This window comes from Portunus trituberculatus, chromosome 1, assembly GCF_017591435.1.
Source record: "Portunus trituberculatus isolate SZX2019 chromosome 1, ASM1759143v1, whole genome shotgun sequence".
Classification (NCBI taxonomy): domain Eukaryota; kingdom Metazoa; phylum Arthropoda; class Malacostraca; order Decapoda; family Portunidae; genus Portunus; species Portunus trituberculatus.
In genome coordinates, this window is record NC_059255.1 from 1,300,934 (window position 1) to 1,319,592 (window position 18,659).

Below are 18,659 nucleotides of genomic sequence, written 5' to 3' on the forward strand. Positions count from 1 at the left end.
CAGTGGGCCTTTTTTTTCTAATATTTTGTTTGCCCTTGGCAGTTCTCCCTCTTGCATAAAAGAAAAAATACTAAAAAAACAATACACATGCTGCAAAAAAAAAGGAGCCCTTGGGATGTCACAAAGCCTTAGCAAGGAGGTCACACACATGCTAGAAGTTGCTTGGGATAATGTTGATTTCAATGTCACTTAGAATTTTTGGGCTCGTACATAGTATATATTGTTTTTGCTTCAATGCAGGGAAAACACTGCACTGCAATGTCATTCGATGTCATTGTATGATTTTTTTCTCTCTCCTTAACAAAAAATCAAGCTACTGATAGCAGGGAGGGTCGCTTGGGTTTCAAGCTTTTGGATAGATGGTTGTGAGTGGAAAAACATTGGGAACCACTGCCTTAACCATCATGAAATATCTTAAAACACTACTTAATGCCTTAAAAACACCTTAAAATACCCTGCAATACCTTAAAACACCTAAAATGGCTTGAAACACTAAATATGTAAAACCTTTAAACATTAAAATGTCTTAAAACACCTGAAAACACACTTAAAACTAGCCAGTCTTTCTTGAACCACCCAATTCACTCTTAAAACATGCTTAAAATGTCTTAAAAACACTCAGAACAAACTACACACTTTAAGAACACCAAATTCCCATTAGAAACACCCACGTCCCCCTTAAAAACACCCACATTCCCCTTAAAAGCAATCGCCAAACACTCCCACCCTCACCCTAAAAAAAAAACGGTTTCCAAGTGGTGGGCTTTGAGATAAGTGCTCCCAAAAAAGTATCTCCTTTAGCCCAGAAATTCATGCGAAAAGCCTACATGGTATAAAAAAAAGAAAAAAATCCTCTAAGAACACTGAATTTCCATTAATACACACAATTTCTCTTAAAAACACTGAAATTCCCATTAAAAAACACTGGATTTCCATTAAAACACCCCAAAACACTAACATCATCCTCAAAACAAATTATTCCCTTTAAAAATGCTGAACTCCCATTAAAAATACCAAAATTCACTTAAAAACACCAAAATTCTCATTAAAAACACTGGATTTCCCATTAAAACACCCAGCTCCCCATGAAAACACCCCCAAACACTCACATCCTCATCTTTCCACAGACCAGGCCGGGCGAAGGACTCTAGGAGGTCGGCGCCACAGAGCAGCTTGATGGTGACTGTGTCGGTGGAGCCAGAGAGATGCGTGAGCCAGGCCGTGCTGCCGTCCACCCTCTGTCTCTTCACTGTCGGGTCCACGTTGCCATTCACCATTGAGTCTATCAGCTCCTGTGGGTGGGAGGGCGTCGAGGGGTGTGGATAGGGGTGGGTGTGGATGGGTGTGGTGATCGGTGGTGAGGGGATGGTGGGTGTGAGTGGTTTGACAGGGATATTATGATACGTTTAGGTTCTGAGGGATACTGAGAGAGGTGGAAGTCTCATATGGATATTGAGAGACTATTGGGAGTCTGATGCAAAGTATTGAGAAAAGGTGGAGATTTGAAAGAAGCAGGAAGAAAACAGTACAAATTTGAGAGAAACAGGAAGAAAACAGTAGAAATTTGAGAGAAACAGGAAGAAAACAATAGAAATTTGAGAGAAACAGGAAGAAAACAGTAGACATTTGAGAGAAACAGGGAAAAAAAGATGGAAATTTGAGAGAAACAGGAAAAAACAGTGGAAATTGAAAGAAACAGCAAGAAAATTGTGAATATTTTAGAAAAAATAGAAAAAAAATATTTAGGAAAAAGAAAGGAATAATACAATTTTTGAAACAGAAAAACAGATAGAAACTTGAGAGAAATGGAAAGAAAATACGGAAACTTCAGAAACAGCAAGAAAAAGATGAGAATTTGAGAGAAACTGCAGGAAAATGAGAATTTGAGAAAAACAGCAAGAAAAAGATGAGAATTTGAGAGAAACTACAGGAAAAAGATGAGAATTTGATGGAAACAGCAAGAAAAAGATGAGAATTTGAAAGAAAAAGAAGGAAAAGGATGAAAATTTGAGAGAAAATAAGAAAAAGATGAGAATTTTGAGAAAGAGCAAGTAAAAATGAGAATTTATGAAACAGCAAGAAAAAGAAGAGAATTTGAGAGAAACAGCAGGAAAAAGATGAGAATTTGAGAGAAACAGCAAGAAAAAGATGAGAATTTGAGAGAAACAGCAGGAAAAAGATGAGAATTTGAGAGAAAACAAAAAAAGTGAGAATTTTCATAAGAGAAAGAGATATGGGAAAAAAAAATTGACAGGAAAAAGAGATAAACGGATGGAAATAGAGATATATAGATGTTTGATAGGGAAATTGCAATAGGTAACAATCTGAGACAAAACAGGGAAAAAAAGTGCAAATTTACTTAAGAGACAGTAAAATGTGTGCAAAGTGATTATTTGACAGAAAAAATGAAAAATATATAGAAATTTTAGAGGAAAATAGGGAAAAATACAAAGAAATTGACAGAAAGTAGACAATATGGAAATTTGAGAGGAAAAAAGAATGTGAACATTTGAGAAGAGAAATAGAAAATAAACAATATAGAAATTTGAGAGGAAAAGAGAAACTGGAAATTTGAGATGAAAAAAAAAAAAAAAATGACAATATGGAAATTTGAGAAGAAAAAAATGTGGAAATCTGAGAAGAAAAGAGAGAAAAAAAAAGATAATATGGAAACTTGAAAGAAAAAGAGAAACTACAAATTTGAGAAGAAAATAGAAAAAAAAAAATTGACAATATGGAAATTTGAAAGAAAAGAGAAACTGGAAATTTGAGAAGAAAAAAAAGAGATGACAATATGGAAACTTGAAAGAAAAAGAGAAACTAGAAATTTGAGAAGAAAATAGAAAAAAAAGAATTGACAATATGGAAACTTGAAAGAAAGAGAAACTGGAAATTTGAGAGGAAAATAGAGTAAAATGAGAAAAAAAAAAAAATTGAAATAGAGGAAATCTGACCCCCAAAAAACAGGTGGAAAATTGACAACAAATAAAAAAAATAAAAAAATTGAAATTGATAGAAAAAAATGAACAGAAAATTAAAGAAAAAGGAAAGATGTTCAATTTTGACAGATAAATACAAAAAGAAAAAAAGGAAAGGAGAAAAAAAAATGTGGAAATTTGAGAGGAAAACTGAGAAAATGAGAATATTTGACAGAAAAATAGAAACGAAAGAAATCTGACCCCAAAAATAATAACTGGAAAGACAGAAAACAGAACAAAAACATAGAAATTGATACAAAAAAGAAAAAAAAACCGCATTAAAAATAAAAGAAAAACAAGAAAAAAAAGTTGAATTTTGCCATATACAAAAAAAAATAAATGAATAAATAAATAAAGCAAAGAAAAAAAAAGTTGTGAAAGAAAATATTAAAACATAAATGAAAGAAAAAAACAAAATAGGTCCAAATTTTAGAATAACAAAAGAAAATAGAAAAAAAAAACAACGAGTGGACAGAACCAGAAGAGAGAGAGAGAGAGAGAGAGAGAGAGAGAGAGAGAGAGAGAGAGAGAGAGAGAGAGAGAGAGAGAGAGAGAGAGAGAGAGAGAGAGAGAGAGAGAGAGAGAGAGAAGAGTGGACAGAAAGAATAAAAATGGATGGGAAAAGAATAGAAAAAGAACAAAAAGTTGAATCGAAATAGAATAATTAAAGAATAGAAAATAATAGAACAAAAAATAAAAGAATAATAAATTAATAATAAAATAAAAAAAAAGAATAGAAAAGAAAAGAAATAGAAAATAGAATAAAAACCAATCGGAAAATTGAATAAAAAATAGAAAAATAACAGAAATAGGTGAGAAATAGACATAAAAAGGAGAAATGGGTGGAAACGGACAAAGAAATAAAGAAGAAAAGGGAGAAACAGATGTGAATAGACAGAAACAGAGAAATAGATAGAAAAAAAAGAGAAATAGATGAAAATAAAGAAGAATAAGGAGAAATAGAAAAAAATGGGTGAAAATGGACTAAAAAAGAGAAAAATAGATACAAAAAAAAAGGAAATGGGTGGAAATAGACAAAAATTGGGAGAAAAATAGAAATAGGAAAAATGAATTGAGATAAAAATAGGGAAAAATAGACAGAAATGGAAAAAAATGGATAAAATAAACAATAATAGGGAGAAAAATAAAGAAATAAGAAGAAAAGAATAAAAACTAAATAATAATAGGGAGAAATAGAAAGAAAAAGGAAATGGGTGAAAACATACTAAAAATAGGGAGAAAGATAGAAGAAAGGAAGAAATAGGTGAAGACAAAAATAGAGAAATAAAGAAATAAATAAGAAATGGATAATAAGAAAAATAGGAGAAATACACAAAAATAGGAAGAAATGGATGAAAACAAAAATAGGAAGAGACAGAAAAGGAGAAATAGTTGAAAATAGACAAAAATAGGGAGAAATACACAAAAAAAGGAAGAAATGGGTGAAAATAGACAAAAATAGGGAGAAAAATAAAGAAAAAGGAAATGGGTAAAATGAATTAAAAATAGGGAGAAACAAAAGGAAAAAAATGGATTAAATAGACAAAAATTGGGAGAAAAATAAAAAAATAGGAAGAAATGGATGAAAATTAAATAAAAATAGGGAAAAATAAAGAGAAATAGGAGAAGTGGATGAAATGAGATAAAAATAGGAAGAAATAGAGAAAAGGAAAAAAATGGGTGAATAGACACAAATAGAGAAATAGAAATAAATAAATAAGACAAAATAGGAGAAATACACAGAAAATAGGAAGAAATTGGTGGAAATAGAAAAAAAATAGGGAGAAAAATAAAGAAATAGGAAGAAATGGATAAAAATTAGTAAAAATAGGGAGATATAAAGAGAAAAAAGAACAAATGGATGAAAATAGAAAAATAGGAAGAAAAAAAATGGGTGGAAATAAAAAAATAGGAGAAATGGACACAAAAAAGAAGAAATAGGTGAAAAATACACAAAAATAGAGATATACACACAAAGAAGGAAAAATAAATGAAAATTAGATAAAAATATGGAGAAATAGGCACAAAAAAGGATAAATTAATTAAAACATATAAAATAGAACAAATAGAAACAAAAAAAAAAAAATAGGTAGAAAAAATTGAGAGGGAAAACAACAAATCAATGAAAAATGACAGAAACAGCAATAAGAAATAGGTGGAAATACACAGAAATAGAGAAAGAAATAAGAAATGGATGGAAATTAACAAAGAAAATAGATGAAAAAATATATATAGAAGATACAAAAAAAAAGGAGAAATTAATTAAAACAGACAAAATAGGAGGCAAATAGAAGGAAATAAAAGAGAAACTGGTAAGAAATTGAGAAAAACAAGAACAAATAAATGGAAAGGAATAATAATGCGGAAAAAAAAGAATAAAACAGAAAGAAATGAGATAGATAAATAAACAAATAAATAATAAAGACAGAGATAGAGAAGAAGAAAGGAATGATGAAAGAGAGATAAAGAAATAAAAATGAGAGAAATGATGAAAGATAAATAGAAAAATAAATGAGAAATGAGATAGAGAGAAATAAACAAATAAATGATAAAGACAGAGATAGAGAAGAAAGAAATAATGAAAGAGAGATAGAGAAATAAAAATGAAACAAATTATAGAGAAATAAAAAAATAATCATAGAGAAAAGAAAGAAGAAAATGATGAAAGAGATAGAAAACAAAATGAAAGAAGTGAGATAGAGAGAAATAAGCAAATAAATAATAAAAGACAGAGATAGAGAAGAAGAAAGGAATGATGAAAGAGAGATAGAGAAATAAAAATGAAACAAATGATAGAGAAATAAAAAAATAATCATAGAGAAAAGAAAGAAGAAAATGATGAAAGAGATAGAAAAATAAAAATGAAAGAAGTGAGATAGAGAGAAATAAGCAAATAAATAATAAAGACAGAGATAGAGAAGAAGAAAAGAATGATGAAAGAGAGATAAAGAAATAAAAATGAGAGAAATGATGAAAGAGAAATAGAAAAATAAATGAGAAATGAGATAGAGAGAAATAAACAAATAAATAATAAAGACAGAGATAGAGAAGAAGAAAGAAATGATGGAAGAGAGATAGAAAAATTTAAAAAAGTAAAGAAACTAATGAAAGACATGATGGAAAAGAGGAAATAAGAGAAAATAGATCATGAGGAAAGGAACAAAAGGACAAAGAAAATTTTAAAAGGATGCAAAAAGAAAACAAAACAAAAGGAAAGAAAAGAGAAAGTATACAGGAAAAGGCAAAAATTGGGGTAACAACAAAAAATAGCAAGAAAAAAGAGAAAAATCAAAGAAAATTTATATAATCCTGAAACAAAATGTGAATGAATATAGAAGAAGAAGAAGAAGAAGAAGAAGAAGAAGAAGAAGAAGAAGAAGAAGAAGAAGAAGAAGAATGAAAAAAGAAATAAAAATATTAGGAAATTTTGTTTTTACTATTTACAGTGTTGAGAGAGAGAGAGAGAGAGAGAGAGAGAGAGAGAGAGAGAGAGAGAGAGAGAGAGAGAGAGAGAGAGAGAGAGAGAGAGAGAGAGAGAGAGAAAGTACAATTACAAGCAACAATACTAAAATGAGAGAGAGAGAGAGAGAGAGAGAGAGAGAGAGAGAGAGAGAGAGAGAGAGAGAGAGAGAGAGAGAGAGAGAGAGAGAGAGAGAGAGAGAGAGAGAGAGAGAGAGAGAGAGAGAGCGCAAAACACACCAAGTAAGCCTCAAAACACACACACAGCAACACAGTGACAAACAAACACTAGAATGTAAACAATTGCGTTTGTAAACACAATATGAAACTTGATCATCAAAACTACACTTTCTTTTATTCATTATTTATTTATTTATTGATGCTTAGAAGAAATACTACTGTGGAAAATTATCTAGCACTATATTCCCTCCCTAAGTGCTTTCTGTCAAGTTAGGTTAGGTTAGGTTAGGTTAGGTTAAGTCGGTCAATGTTAGATATCTACTGTACACGAAAATATCATGTATACAAAAAACTGGGCTTTTGAAATATTATAATTGTTTGTTAGGGACTGTATGGTATGTATGTTTGTTTGTTCCAGTTTCACCTGTGCAGTATTAGTGGTGGAATTATACTGTAAGTCACTTTTCTTTAATTTTTTTTTTATGTAAGAGGGGAAAATCTGGCCAGAGGAAACAAAACTGACTAAACGAGAAGGCCCACTTAGATGCCAGTCCACCCCACACCACACTGTACATTTTCAGCTTGACTTCTGCTATATGAATAAACTCATTTGCATATCAACTTATCTATTCATTTATTCATTATTATTTACCAGTATTATCATCCCCTCACGTTTCCTGTATGTCAAGATATGTTTTCAGTGTGTGTGTGTGTGTGTGTGTGTGTGTGTGTTTGTGGACTCACAACCACTTGAATGACAACACACATTCTGTCCACCTCTCCAATGCAAGAGTTCACTCACCAGTACATCACTCTTCCCTTTCTCTGGTACACTCTGCAACTCCCTGCCTGCTTCTGTATTTCCACCTTCCTAACCTGAACTCATTGAAGAAGAAAGTTTCAAGACATTTATCGCATTCTTTTGGCTAACTCTCATGGACCTGTTCAGGGACTGCCATCTAAATAGGCCTTTTTTTTAGTTGTTTTGTTGCCCTTGGCCAGATTTTCTACTCTTACACAAAAAAACCACACATTTGGCAGCCTGAAGGCCACACTACCCTTGCATAAGCTGGCTTGACACATGACCCAAGATAGTTAAATTCCTTCCAGCAAACTGTTAAATAATTTCCTGGACAACATAAAATGAGTGAGCAGTCTTGATGGTGCCTCAGGTTACGGCAGTGTTGACATCATCCTGTGAGTCAGTCTAGGCAGTGTTGTCTCTGTATGAACCAAAGACACACTGCCTCTGCCACACATCTGCTCACACTGCAGAGGTATGACTGATGGTGCAAGTGTCATGTGCCAACAGTGAAAAACTTGCATAGAAAAAGCAAACTTCAAATCACTACAGAAGTTTTTTTTTTTTTTTTTTTTTTTATGTAAGAGGGGAAATCTGGCCAAGGGAAATAAAACCTATTAAACAAAAAGGTCCACCTGGATGCCAGTTCCTGAGCAGGTCCAACAGAATTATTCAAAAGATCTTACTGTTTTTGTTTTATTTATTACTTGTTCAAAATCTAAGTTAATGTGAAAAGAACCTTATTCTTTTCATTCTGTTTACTAATTCCCAAAAATAGACGTATTAGAGGAATTCATATTTGATTTTCTTTTCTATTGAATCAAGAAATTATTTTTTTATTACTGTTTGCATTTTAACTATCATTCAAATTTGTAACTTAAGAATTGGTTCAATTTTGCTACATATTTTTAGTCTGAGGCATATTGATGTTATATTTCCAAGTATTCTGCATATCAATGTCATATATATATATATATATATATATATATATATATATATATATATATATATATATATATATATATATATATATATATATATATATATATATATACAAAAATGTGATTATTATTTTTTTTTCCAGCCAATGGTACAGAAACTTGTCATCTATTCTATAGAATATTCTTTACCATTTTTTTCAGCCAATGGTACAGAGTTTTGTCATTTAAATAATCTTGTGTGTTAATACTCAACCAACTTTCTCTTTCCATACAAATGAACAACATTTGTGCTAAGTATTGCCTGTGTGTGTGTCTTGAGGGAGAATTAATGATGGCTTATTTACAGGTGGAAATATTAGAGTTGTGGAAATATTAATTGCTTGAGTTATAGATTAGTGATAAGAAGTGACAAGAATATTGAGATAAGATTAGAGAATATTGCTATAAGGTGAAAATTTTGAGATACTAAATTTGGAGGATTAAGAAAATATTAAAGTATGAAAAAAAAAAAACAATAATAGTAAAAAAGAAAAGATATCCATAAAATATGAAATAGATTGCAAAAAAGAGAATGTAGAGGAAACTTTTTGGAATATCAAGTTTGTAAATTTAGAAAAACAATATGAAAAATATTGAGATGTAAATCTTAGAAAAAAAAATTATACTAGGGTTTTGCAAGATTAGAAAACATTAGATTATGAAAAAATATATATATAGAAGTATTAAAAAGTAATATTAGGAGCCACAAAATAAAAAAAACAAAATTGTACAAAATAAGATGATAGGTATCAAAAATTAATATTGAAGTTTACGAGAATACCAAAACAACATTACATTATGAAAAATAAGATATAAGGATTAAAAAATATATATTCGGATTTTCAAGATTAGTAAGAAAGTTAGGTTATGAAAAAATGAGATGGTAGAGTCAAAAGTAATTATAGTAAATGATGAACAAAAATATCGAGATTGGAAAGTATTATAACATGGACAATTTTGGAGGCATGTATTGACTTTGGAAGATTAGAAATATGTTTTGGAAAGATTAGATGCTGAAATTATTGATTAGTAATGAAAAATTAAGGAAATGTTGAGCTGAGACTGGAAAATATGTTGAAGAAAAGAAAAATGTTGAGATATGAAATTTGGACGGTTAGAAAAATAGATTATAAAAAAGAATAAATTGAATGAAAAATGAGAAAAAAAATGCCTGTAAACAGAAAAATTAATAAAAAAAATACAATTACCAGGTGAATTGGGAGTTGAGGCACATTCTTTGGGATTTGATAGTAAAAAAAGTATAATAATAATAAATAAATAAATAAAACTACTCTATACAATTCTAGGCCAAAAATACTCTTTACAGAAACATTAACAGGCGAGACGGAAACACCAGACAGTCATCACAGAGCTGCTGAGTTGCCGTGTGTTTGAGAGCTAGCACATAACAACTCCTGTATTGCTGTGTGTCCTTTACATGCTCTCCACTGGTGCATACTGAAATCTAATCTGTCATTTGCTAACTGTTTCCTGTAAGGCTTCAACTGTATAGACTGCACCCAAAAGATTATGGCAATGCTCTGAGTGTGTAGTGAGCCGAGGAAGGAGCGAGGAAGAGGCCCACACACAGTTTTATTAGGTGGAATGGAATCAAAAGCTTTTCATCTTATCAACTCCTCTCCTCTGATTGACTGTCTTCAGCCTCTTTCTTACTTCCGGAATGATGCATCTCTTGCTATCTCCTACTGTTATTTTCATGCCAACTGCTCTCCTGATCTTACTAACTGCATGCCTCCACTCCTCCCCCACCCTTGCTGCACAAGGATTTCTTCTTCTCACCCCTATTCAGTCCAACTCTTAATGCAACAGTTAACCTCTCAATCACTCATCCCTTTCTCTGGTAAACTCTGTAACTCCCTGCCTGCTTCAGTATTTCCAGCTTCCTATGACTTGACTTCATTTAAGAGGGAGGTTTCAAGACATTTATCCCTTTCTTTTGGCTAGCTCTCAGACCAGTAAGGGGACTGGCATCTTAGTACTTTTTTTTTTTTCATATTATGTTGCCAGTTTTTCTATCCTCTTACATAAAGGAAGCAGTTCCCACTACACACAGCATACATGTTAATTACTTGCAAAATAAAGCAAAATGTAGCATATGTGTATAGAGTATTTTCAACTTGGCATTACTTGAGCTATCACATCCCAAAGTATGTGCCCTGACTCACCACACACCCTGTACACTAGAAAATGTTAACATAGAAAGAAAATGTTAGAAATAAAATGAGTTAATAGAAAATACAGCAAACTGCATTAGAAGATTTAAAAGAAAAGTAAAGAAAAATATAAAAATGAAAGCTACAGAAAAATAGAATATATACTCTACCAGAAATAAAAAAAAAAGAATAAAGAAAAATGTCAAAAAAAAAAAATACAAAAAAAATATATATAAGAACATCTGAAAGTACTTAATTTGAAGAGAAGGAAAAATACAAGCTTGAATGAAGAATTAAGAAGCATTATGTACAAAACCAACAAAAGAATAACTGAAGTGAATAAAGAGAGAGAGTGTATGACTGGGCATTTCATACAAGCAAGTCCTTATGTACATATTTACAACGGGAGACATATTGAGTTAGTTAATGTACGTATTGTGAAGAAAAATATATTAGTAGAATAATTATTAAAAATGGTGGTGATGGTGATAACAGCAACAATACAACAGTGGCAATAATAAAGCTAATACTAAATGGGGTAAAATGATGATGATGATGATGATGGTGATGATGATAATGGTGGTGATGATGATGATGATGATGACAAACACTTAATACAACTCTAACAACACCGAAATATTTATACAACACCAAACATCTTAATCAATTAGTATGTTAGTTGAGAGAGAGAGAGAGAGAGAGAGAGAGAGAGAGAGAGAGAGAGAGAGAGAGAGAGAGAGAGAGAGAGAGAGAGAGAGAGAGAGAGAGAGAGAGAGAGAGAGAGAGAGAGAGAGAGAGAGAGAGAGAGAGAGAGAGAGAGAGAGAGAAACACTGATAAAAACACACATACACACAAACTCTCTCACACTTACACACACTCACACATACACACACACACACACACAACACCAAAACAAACACCAAAACAACACCAACAAACAAACAAACATGCATATAATTATCTTAACAATGATGGCATGGATAAGTGACAGAGGGGGTGGGGGTGGGGGGAGCAGACTTAGCATGGGAGGGGGGGGAGGGGTAGGTGATGGTACCGTACCCTTCCTCGACGTGTAGGGTGCCTTGTCAGGGCCTTTAGGGTACTCTCGATCAGGCTCTGTTAGGTTAGGTTAGGGTTGGTTAGGGTTGGTTAGGTTAGGTTAGGTTAAGTTACGGTAGGTTAGATTAGGTTAGGTTAGGGTCAGGTTAGGGTTGATTAGGTTTGGTTAGGTTAGGGTTGGTTAGATTTGGTTAGGTTAGGTTACGGTGAAGGTTGACGGGAGGGAGGGAGAGAAAGCGAGGGTATAGTTTCTCCCTCTTAAGTTTCCCTTCTCCCTCTCTCTCTCTCTTTCTCTCTTATTCGCTTCTTCTCATTTTTTCCTTGATGTGTTTTTTTTTCTTTCAGTCTCTCTCTCTCTCTCTTACATACATACTATCAAATGAAGTATCACACACACACACACACACACACACACACACACACACACACACACACACACACACACACACACACACACAAAGAAAACACAGCAGAAATACATACAGTGGTACCTTGACTAATGAGTTTGATTTGTTCCGTGGTTGCGCTCATAACTCACATAAATTTTTCCCATTGTTATTAACTGAAGTGCCATTAATGTGTTCCAGCCTCACAAAAAGCATCCCATTTGTTGCATGTGTTTTAAGGCGAGAAAAGGATGCTGTATTTGAAGGCTCACAAGACACCTTTTTCTCCTAAAAATGTCTCAGGAAATGACCTTGTGTCCTAAGAGGCCAAGGTTCAGGATCGAGACAGTGGTTGGTGGCAACAGAGGCTCAAAAATCAAACCCAGACATCTTAGCACATGTAAACAACATGATGATTGGTACAACACCACAAAACAACTCTTTCTTTCAAGGTACCAATATATAATAGGTCACACTTACTGATAATTCACACAGAATGACATGAGTCAGGAAAAATGTTCAAAATGACCATGCACCACACATTGTGTGAACCAAAACAAACACGGCAGGTGTCGCGGTAATCTTCATCTTGACACAGGCAAGCTTCACTGCCTTCTTTAGTGTGATGCCTTTACTCCTTCAGGTAAGACACACTTTCATACAATTAAAATTGCACCCATCTTTAACATTACCTTGCATACATGTAAAAAAATTATAAATAAAAAAATACTGATTATTAGCCCTGTACTCTGACTCTCTCACAGTCACTGCCAACACCATATACCAGGTATATGCTTCCATCTCACAAGTCACAGCAGGATTGGTGCATAGCCGACTCGCAAAGATCTTAATTTTTAAATGTAAAATATTGGGATCTAATGATGCTCCAATTGCATGTGAGTCTTCAAATATCACGTGAAATCCTTCACTTCATATTCAGAGCTTAAATCTGCTCATTTATCTTTTCTTTTCTTTTTTTTTTTTTATTTCAATGTCTGTCAGAAGTGGGTGCATCTTATGAGCCATCAAATACGGTAATTATAAATAAAAAATATAGTATAATAACAATAAAATACAACGAGAATGCAAATAAATTGGTTTGATAAATTATATATTCTTGGAAATGAGATGTCTTGGGCTAACAGAATATGGTGGCGGAGGCAGGCAGAGGAGATGGAAGGAATTTATTTTGTTTTAAGCCTTTTCACCTTCATTCACCATAAACTCTCGTTAAATCTCTGGACTTACTTGTTACCTTCAACGCTACACTTTATTGCTGAACTCAATTGATGCATTTTTTCTTTCTTATTCACTTTCATTTAACCTAATTTTCTTCACTGCTTCTTTGTCTGCAGCGTGCTTCACAAGACACCTGCACAAGGAGGTTTGTTTCAACCTCCTTCTCAAAATGTTTCAAATATGAGTCAAGCATAAGTCATTACTTCACTCACTTGCTTTGGACCAATGGCTACACAAAAAAAATTTAGGTATTTAACTGCATAAAAAAGCACAAAACACTAACACAAGAAATTCCTCCACAGCATGAAAATAAATAAATAAATAAATAAATAAATAAATAATAAATCAATCAATCAAAACATAAACATTAGAGGAGGAATACTAGACATCTCTGAACCAAAAACACACCTGGAGTGAACTTGTAACTTGAATTTTGGCTCGTGAGTCAAAGCAAAAATATCGACAGTGGATTGCTCATAAAAAGTAAATGAATGAGAAATAAAAAATGATGAGTCAAGGTACCACTGTATATAAAATCAAATAAAAACACAAATCGACACATATAAACACACTTCTTTCATGTTTTTCTTTTATTTAGAAGAAAAACACACCCAAAAAATCTAATAAATAAAACACACAAAAAACACAAAAAACAAACACACCTTTTTAAAATTTCTTCCTCAATTTTTAAACACACAAACACTTCCTGTATTTTCCCTCAAACATTAAACCACCACAAACACACACAAACACGCACATATAAAAAAAACACAAACATTCCCACATTCTTTAAAGATCCTCCAAACATTTTCATTTCTCACATTAAACTGCCACAAGAAACACACACACACACACACACACACACACACACACACACAGACAAATAAACACATTTTACCCTTACAATTCTCAAAATCCACCTAAACACTATTATTTTCACACAAAAACACCCCACCACACCCACCACACACCTGCACAATTACCACACACCAGCACACACACCTGATGGTACTGCAAGACTTCCCGAGTGGGTGTCCAGTCGTCCTGGTGTGTCTCCCACTCACTGACATGCACCCAGGCTGAGGAATTGAGGGCCAAACGTAGCATCTGAACTCTGTCTGTTGCATTCACCAGCCCCTAGAGAGAGAGAGAGAGAGAGGGGGTTAGTGAGTGAGAGGGAGAGGTAACTGGTGTGAGATTGGTAAAGAGCTGTAGAGAGAGAGAGAGAGAGAGAGAGAGAGAGAGAGAGAGAGAGAGAGAGAGAGAGAGAGAGAGAGAGAGAGAGAGAGAGAGAGAGAGAGAGAGAGAGAGAGAGAGAGAGAGAGAGAGAGAGATATAGATATATATATATATATATATATATATATATATATATATATATATATATATATATATATATATATATATATATATATATATATATATATATATATATATATATATATATATATATATATATATATATATATATATATATATATATATATATATATATATATATATATATATATATATATATATATATATATATATATATATATATATATATATATATATATATATATATATATATATATATATATATATATATATATATATATATATATATATATATATATATATATATATATATATATATATATATATATATATATATATATATATATATATATATATATATATATATATATATATATATATATATATATATATATATATATATATATATATATATATATATATATATATATATATATATATATATATATATATATATATATATATATATATATATATATATATATATATATATATATATATATATATATATATATATATATATATATATATATATATATATATATATATATATATATATATATATATATATATATATATATATATATATATATATATATATACACACATATATATGTAGATTGACTGATATATCTCAAAGTTTATGAACTCCCTGCCTGCTTCTCTTCTCTCACCACTATTCTGTCCACCTCCCTAATGCAAGAGTTAACCAGTATTCTCAGTCTTTCTACTTTCTCTTACCACTATTCTGTCCACCGCCCTAATGCAAGAGTTAACAAGTACTTTCAGTCATTCTACTTTCTCTTATCACTATTCTGTCCACCTCTCTAATATGAATATTTTAATATGTTCTGAAGAGAAAGATTCTTAAACAACTTCACTTCACAACCTATCTGATCAACAGTATGGGTTCTGTCAAAGCCACTCTCTGGTTTTCCTTACTAAGTCTTGGTCATTCTCTTTCCTCAGTTGCTTTTGATAGAGTCTGGCACAAAGCTTTGATGTCCAAACTACCCTCCTACTGCTTCTATCCTTCTCTTTGCAACTAAACCTCCTTTCACACAAGGTAACCAGTGAGGTAACCAGTGTTGGACACCAGTTACTGGCACTATGTAGTCTCGTATGAAAGGATCAGCAACAGCAAGCAACCAATGACTGACACCAACTCATGGCATCCCTTCTCATGCTGGTCAGTCAAAATAATGACATCAAAGGAGGAGTGTCTTTCATTTGCTGGCTAGAGGAAACAGAAAATGGTACAAATTGCATAGATTACTGTGGTAGAAAAAAACACACTCATATTCAACTGCCTTATTTTGTAGCTTTGTTAGCCAGCTGGCTTTATCAGAGCTTTGGACATTTGATAATTTAGGCCACAGTGAATAATCTCAAGCAATATGCTTGAAAATAAGGTTAATCTAAGGTTTCTAGCATGAAAAAGCCAATCTAGAAACCCTCAAATCTGGCAAACACTGAAAAGAAGGTGGCAGTGTTGCCACTCAGTGTCTCTGTATGAAAGCTCCCCTGGAAACAATGGCCAGCAGTGAGTGTTGGTGGCTGCCAGCATCAGATACATTGCAGGAGTGCCACACTATCAAAGCAGACGGCACAATCTGGTAATCACAGCGGCATCAGGTGAAAGGCTCTGGCAGCTGGCATCAGACACCAGCGCCAGACTTTAGTTGCCTCGTGTGAGAGAGCCCTAATGCTCAAGTTTCCTTTCTGACTGTTCTATTGCTGCAGTGGTAGACAGCCACTTTTTCCTCATAGGTCTGTCCTGTCACCCATCATTCCCTTTCTATTATTCATCAATGATCTAGAGTTAAATCTATACCAAACTTCTTCCCCCATCCACTCCTACACTGATGATATCACCCTAAAACTTTTCATGTCTTTTCAGAGATGACCAACCCTTTAGGAAGTCAACAGATTAGGCAGGGACACCACAAAATGTTTGACTTCTGATCTCTATAATATTTTTGATTGAGGCAGAGAAAACTTAGTGTTCAATGTCTAAAAAACCCAATTCCTCCATCTACCAACTCAACACAACCTTCCCGAGAACTACAGTCAACTCTTGACTAACACGAGTTTGAATAACATGACTTTGGTTTAATGTGACTTGATATTCAAGGAGATATGATGAAATAATGTGATTTATTTGTTTTATTGCAGGTTAACTCAACTCAATTATGGTACAGCATGTATATCCACACTGCCACACTGCTTCTGTGGGGAACCACACTGAGATGCTCTCAGCTGGATTCTTAAACAATACCTTCCACTTTCATCAGTTGAAGGATATCATCTGGGAGAAATCGGTATTCTGAAGAGTAAACGCTGCCTTCCCACAGCTCAGGAAGGCAACGATCAAGTAGGATTTACCTTCACTGTGAAGGTGAACCAAGACCCTTGTCTTCATCATTACCTTCACATAAAGTTTGGCTCAATCAGCTGATGTGATGGTAAACAAACACTGTTACTAACCACCACCAAATTATACTCATGGTTTATTTTGTTGAACACATTAATAATAAATGTGTGAATATGGGATAATATTCCTGGCATATAAAATCATACGACAAATCATGTTAAATTAATAATTTTCTAATTTCCTGAACAAGAAAGATGCACAGGTGAAAACATGTTTGTATTGTTTCTGTGACCTAGTGATGTACCAATAGTATATTTTAAAGTTTGAGTAACAAAATCCTCAAAGTAGGCAGATCTTCCCAGAGGCCAGGAATGTAAACCCTCCTATTACCATTGTTTTCAATGAGAAAATTATTTTTGAATAATGCGATGTCTCCAGGAACTTAACCCTCACGTTAATCAAGAGCTGACACTATCTCCTCTTCTTCTTCAGTGACACTCAACTGTCCCTTTCTTCTACACTAAACATCCCTGTCTGTCCTTTACTTATAATCTAAACTGGAAAGTGGACACTTAACATCTCTCCACTTGCTAAAACAGTTTCATCAAGTTATGTATTCTGAGTCTTATGCACCACCACCACCACCACTCACCTCCTTGCCATACTTGTCATGCACGGGTGACATGAGGCCAGCCACCACATGGTAGTTTGTGGTGCGGTGGAGGAAATCTCTTGCTATCTCTGTGGGAAACAAAATGCGTGTTAATGTTAGAATTAGGTTAGGTGAGGTTAGATTAAGTTAGACAAATAGATATATATGTAAAGATAGGTTAGGTTAGGTTAGATTAGATAGATAATGGACATATGGATATATAGGTAAGGAAAGGTAGGGTAGCTTACACAGTTAGGGTGACGTAGTGGCAAAATATTACTGAAAATTGTGTTCATATGTTAAGAGTAAGACTGTGGGGTGAAATAGATCCCTGAGGGAACAGGCTGCCTGTGACACACACACACACACACACACACACAGACCAGCACAGTCAAGCTAAGTTGTCCCCTGTACTGATTCAACATGAAACAAAGCACAATGGAACCTCATTCGTTCCTGAAGGCAGTTCACAAACCAAAATGTTCATGAACCAAAAGCCTTCCCTATAGGAATCAATGTAAAATAGATTAATCAGTTCCCAGACCCCAGGGGTGCATTTGAGATAGCAACTCAGCACATACTCTGTGGTTCCTATAACAAGTATCCTGTATCAAATGCTATTGTACAACTCTCAGCTGGAATGAACAAAGGATCATTGTTCCTATAGTAATGCCATCAAACTAACAGCAAGACAGCATACGCTGATCTTCCTGACAACATTCATCATGCACCACTAGCTGTCCTGGAGGTGAGGCGCCTCTGTGTTGCGATCAGCTGTGGTGATAAATATGGCAACCCAAACAAACAAACAAACATCTCAGAATCTCGTGACCCTGAATCTTGCCCTATCAGAAAGGCACCTTGGAAACAATATCTTTTCTGGTGTTCTACATTTGTAATAAAGTTCTTATTTTTTGTTTTCTGTGTGGATTGAACAGTAGTATTATTATTTTACAAGATGCTTTGCTAGCATGGCTTTCTCTTTTTCTCTTGTAATACACTTAAGCTTCTTAACACCACAAACACTGACACATTTCACTTTCTTGGGAGGCACA

General features: G+C 33.2%; 1 protein-coding gene across 6 annotated transcripts in view; it reads right to left on the bottom strand.

Annotated features, from left to right (window-relative positions):
* Positions 1–18,659, bottom strand: part of LOC123504341 (nicotinamide/nicotinic acid mononucleotide adenylyltransferase 1-like) — a 68,926-nt gene that overhangs the window by 37,327 nt on the left and 12,940 nt on the right. For 4 of the 6 annotated variants that reach the window (XM_045254972.1, XM_045254822.1, XM_045255054.1 and 1 more), the window contains exons 2-5: positions 17,605–17,693; positions 14,261–14,395; positions 11,634–11,690; positions 1,110–1,292 (exon numbers count right to left, since the gene is read on the bottom strand). In XM_045254972.1, coding sequence (XP_045110907.1) covers positions 1,110–1,292; positions 11,634–11,690; positions 14,261–14,395; positions 17,605–17,693 — 464 coding nt within the window. The remainder of the gene's footprint in view (positions 1–1,109; positions 1,293–11,633; positions 11,691–14,260; positions 14,396–17,604; positions 17,694–18,659) is intronic. The other 2 variants (XM_045254904.1, XM_045255201.1) reach the window with 1 other exon arrangement.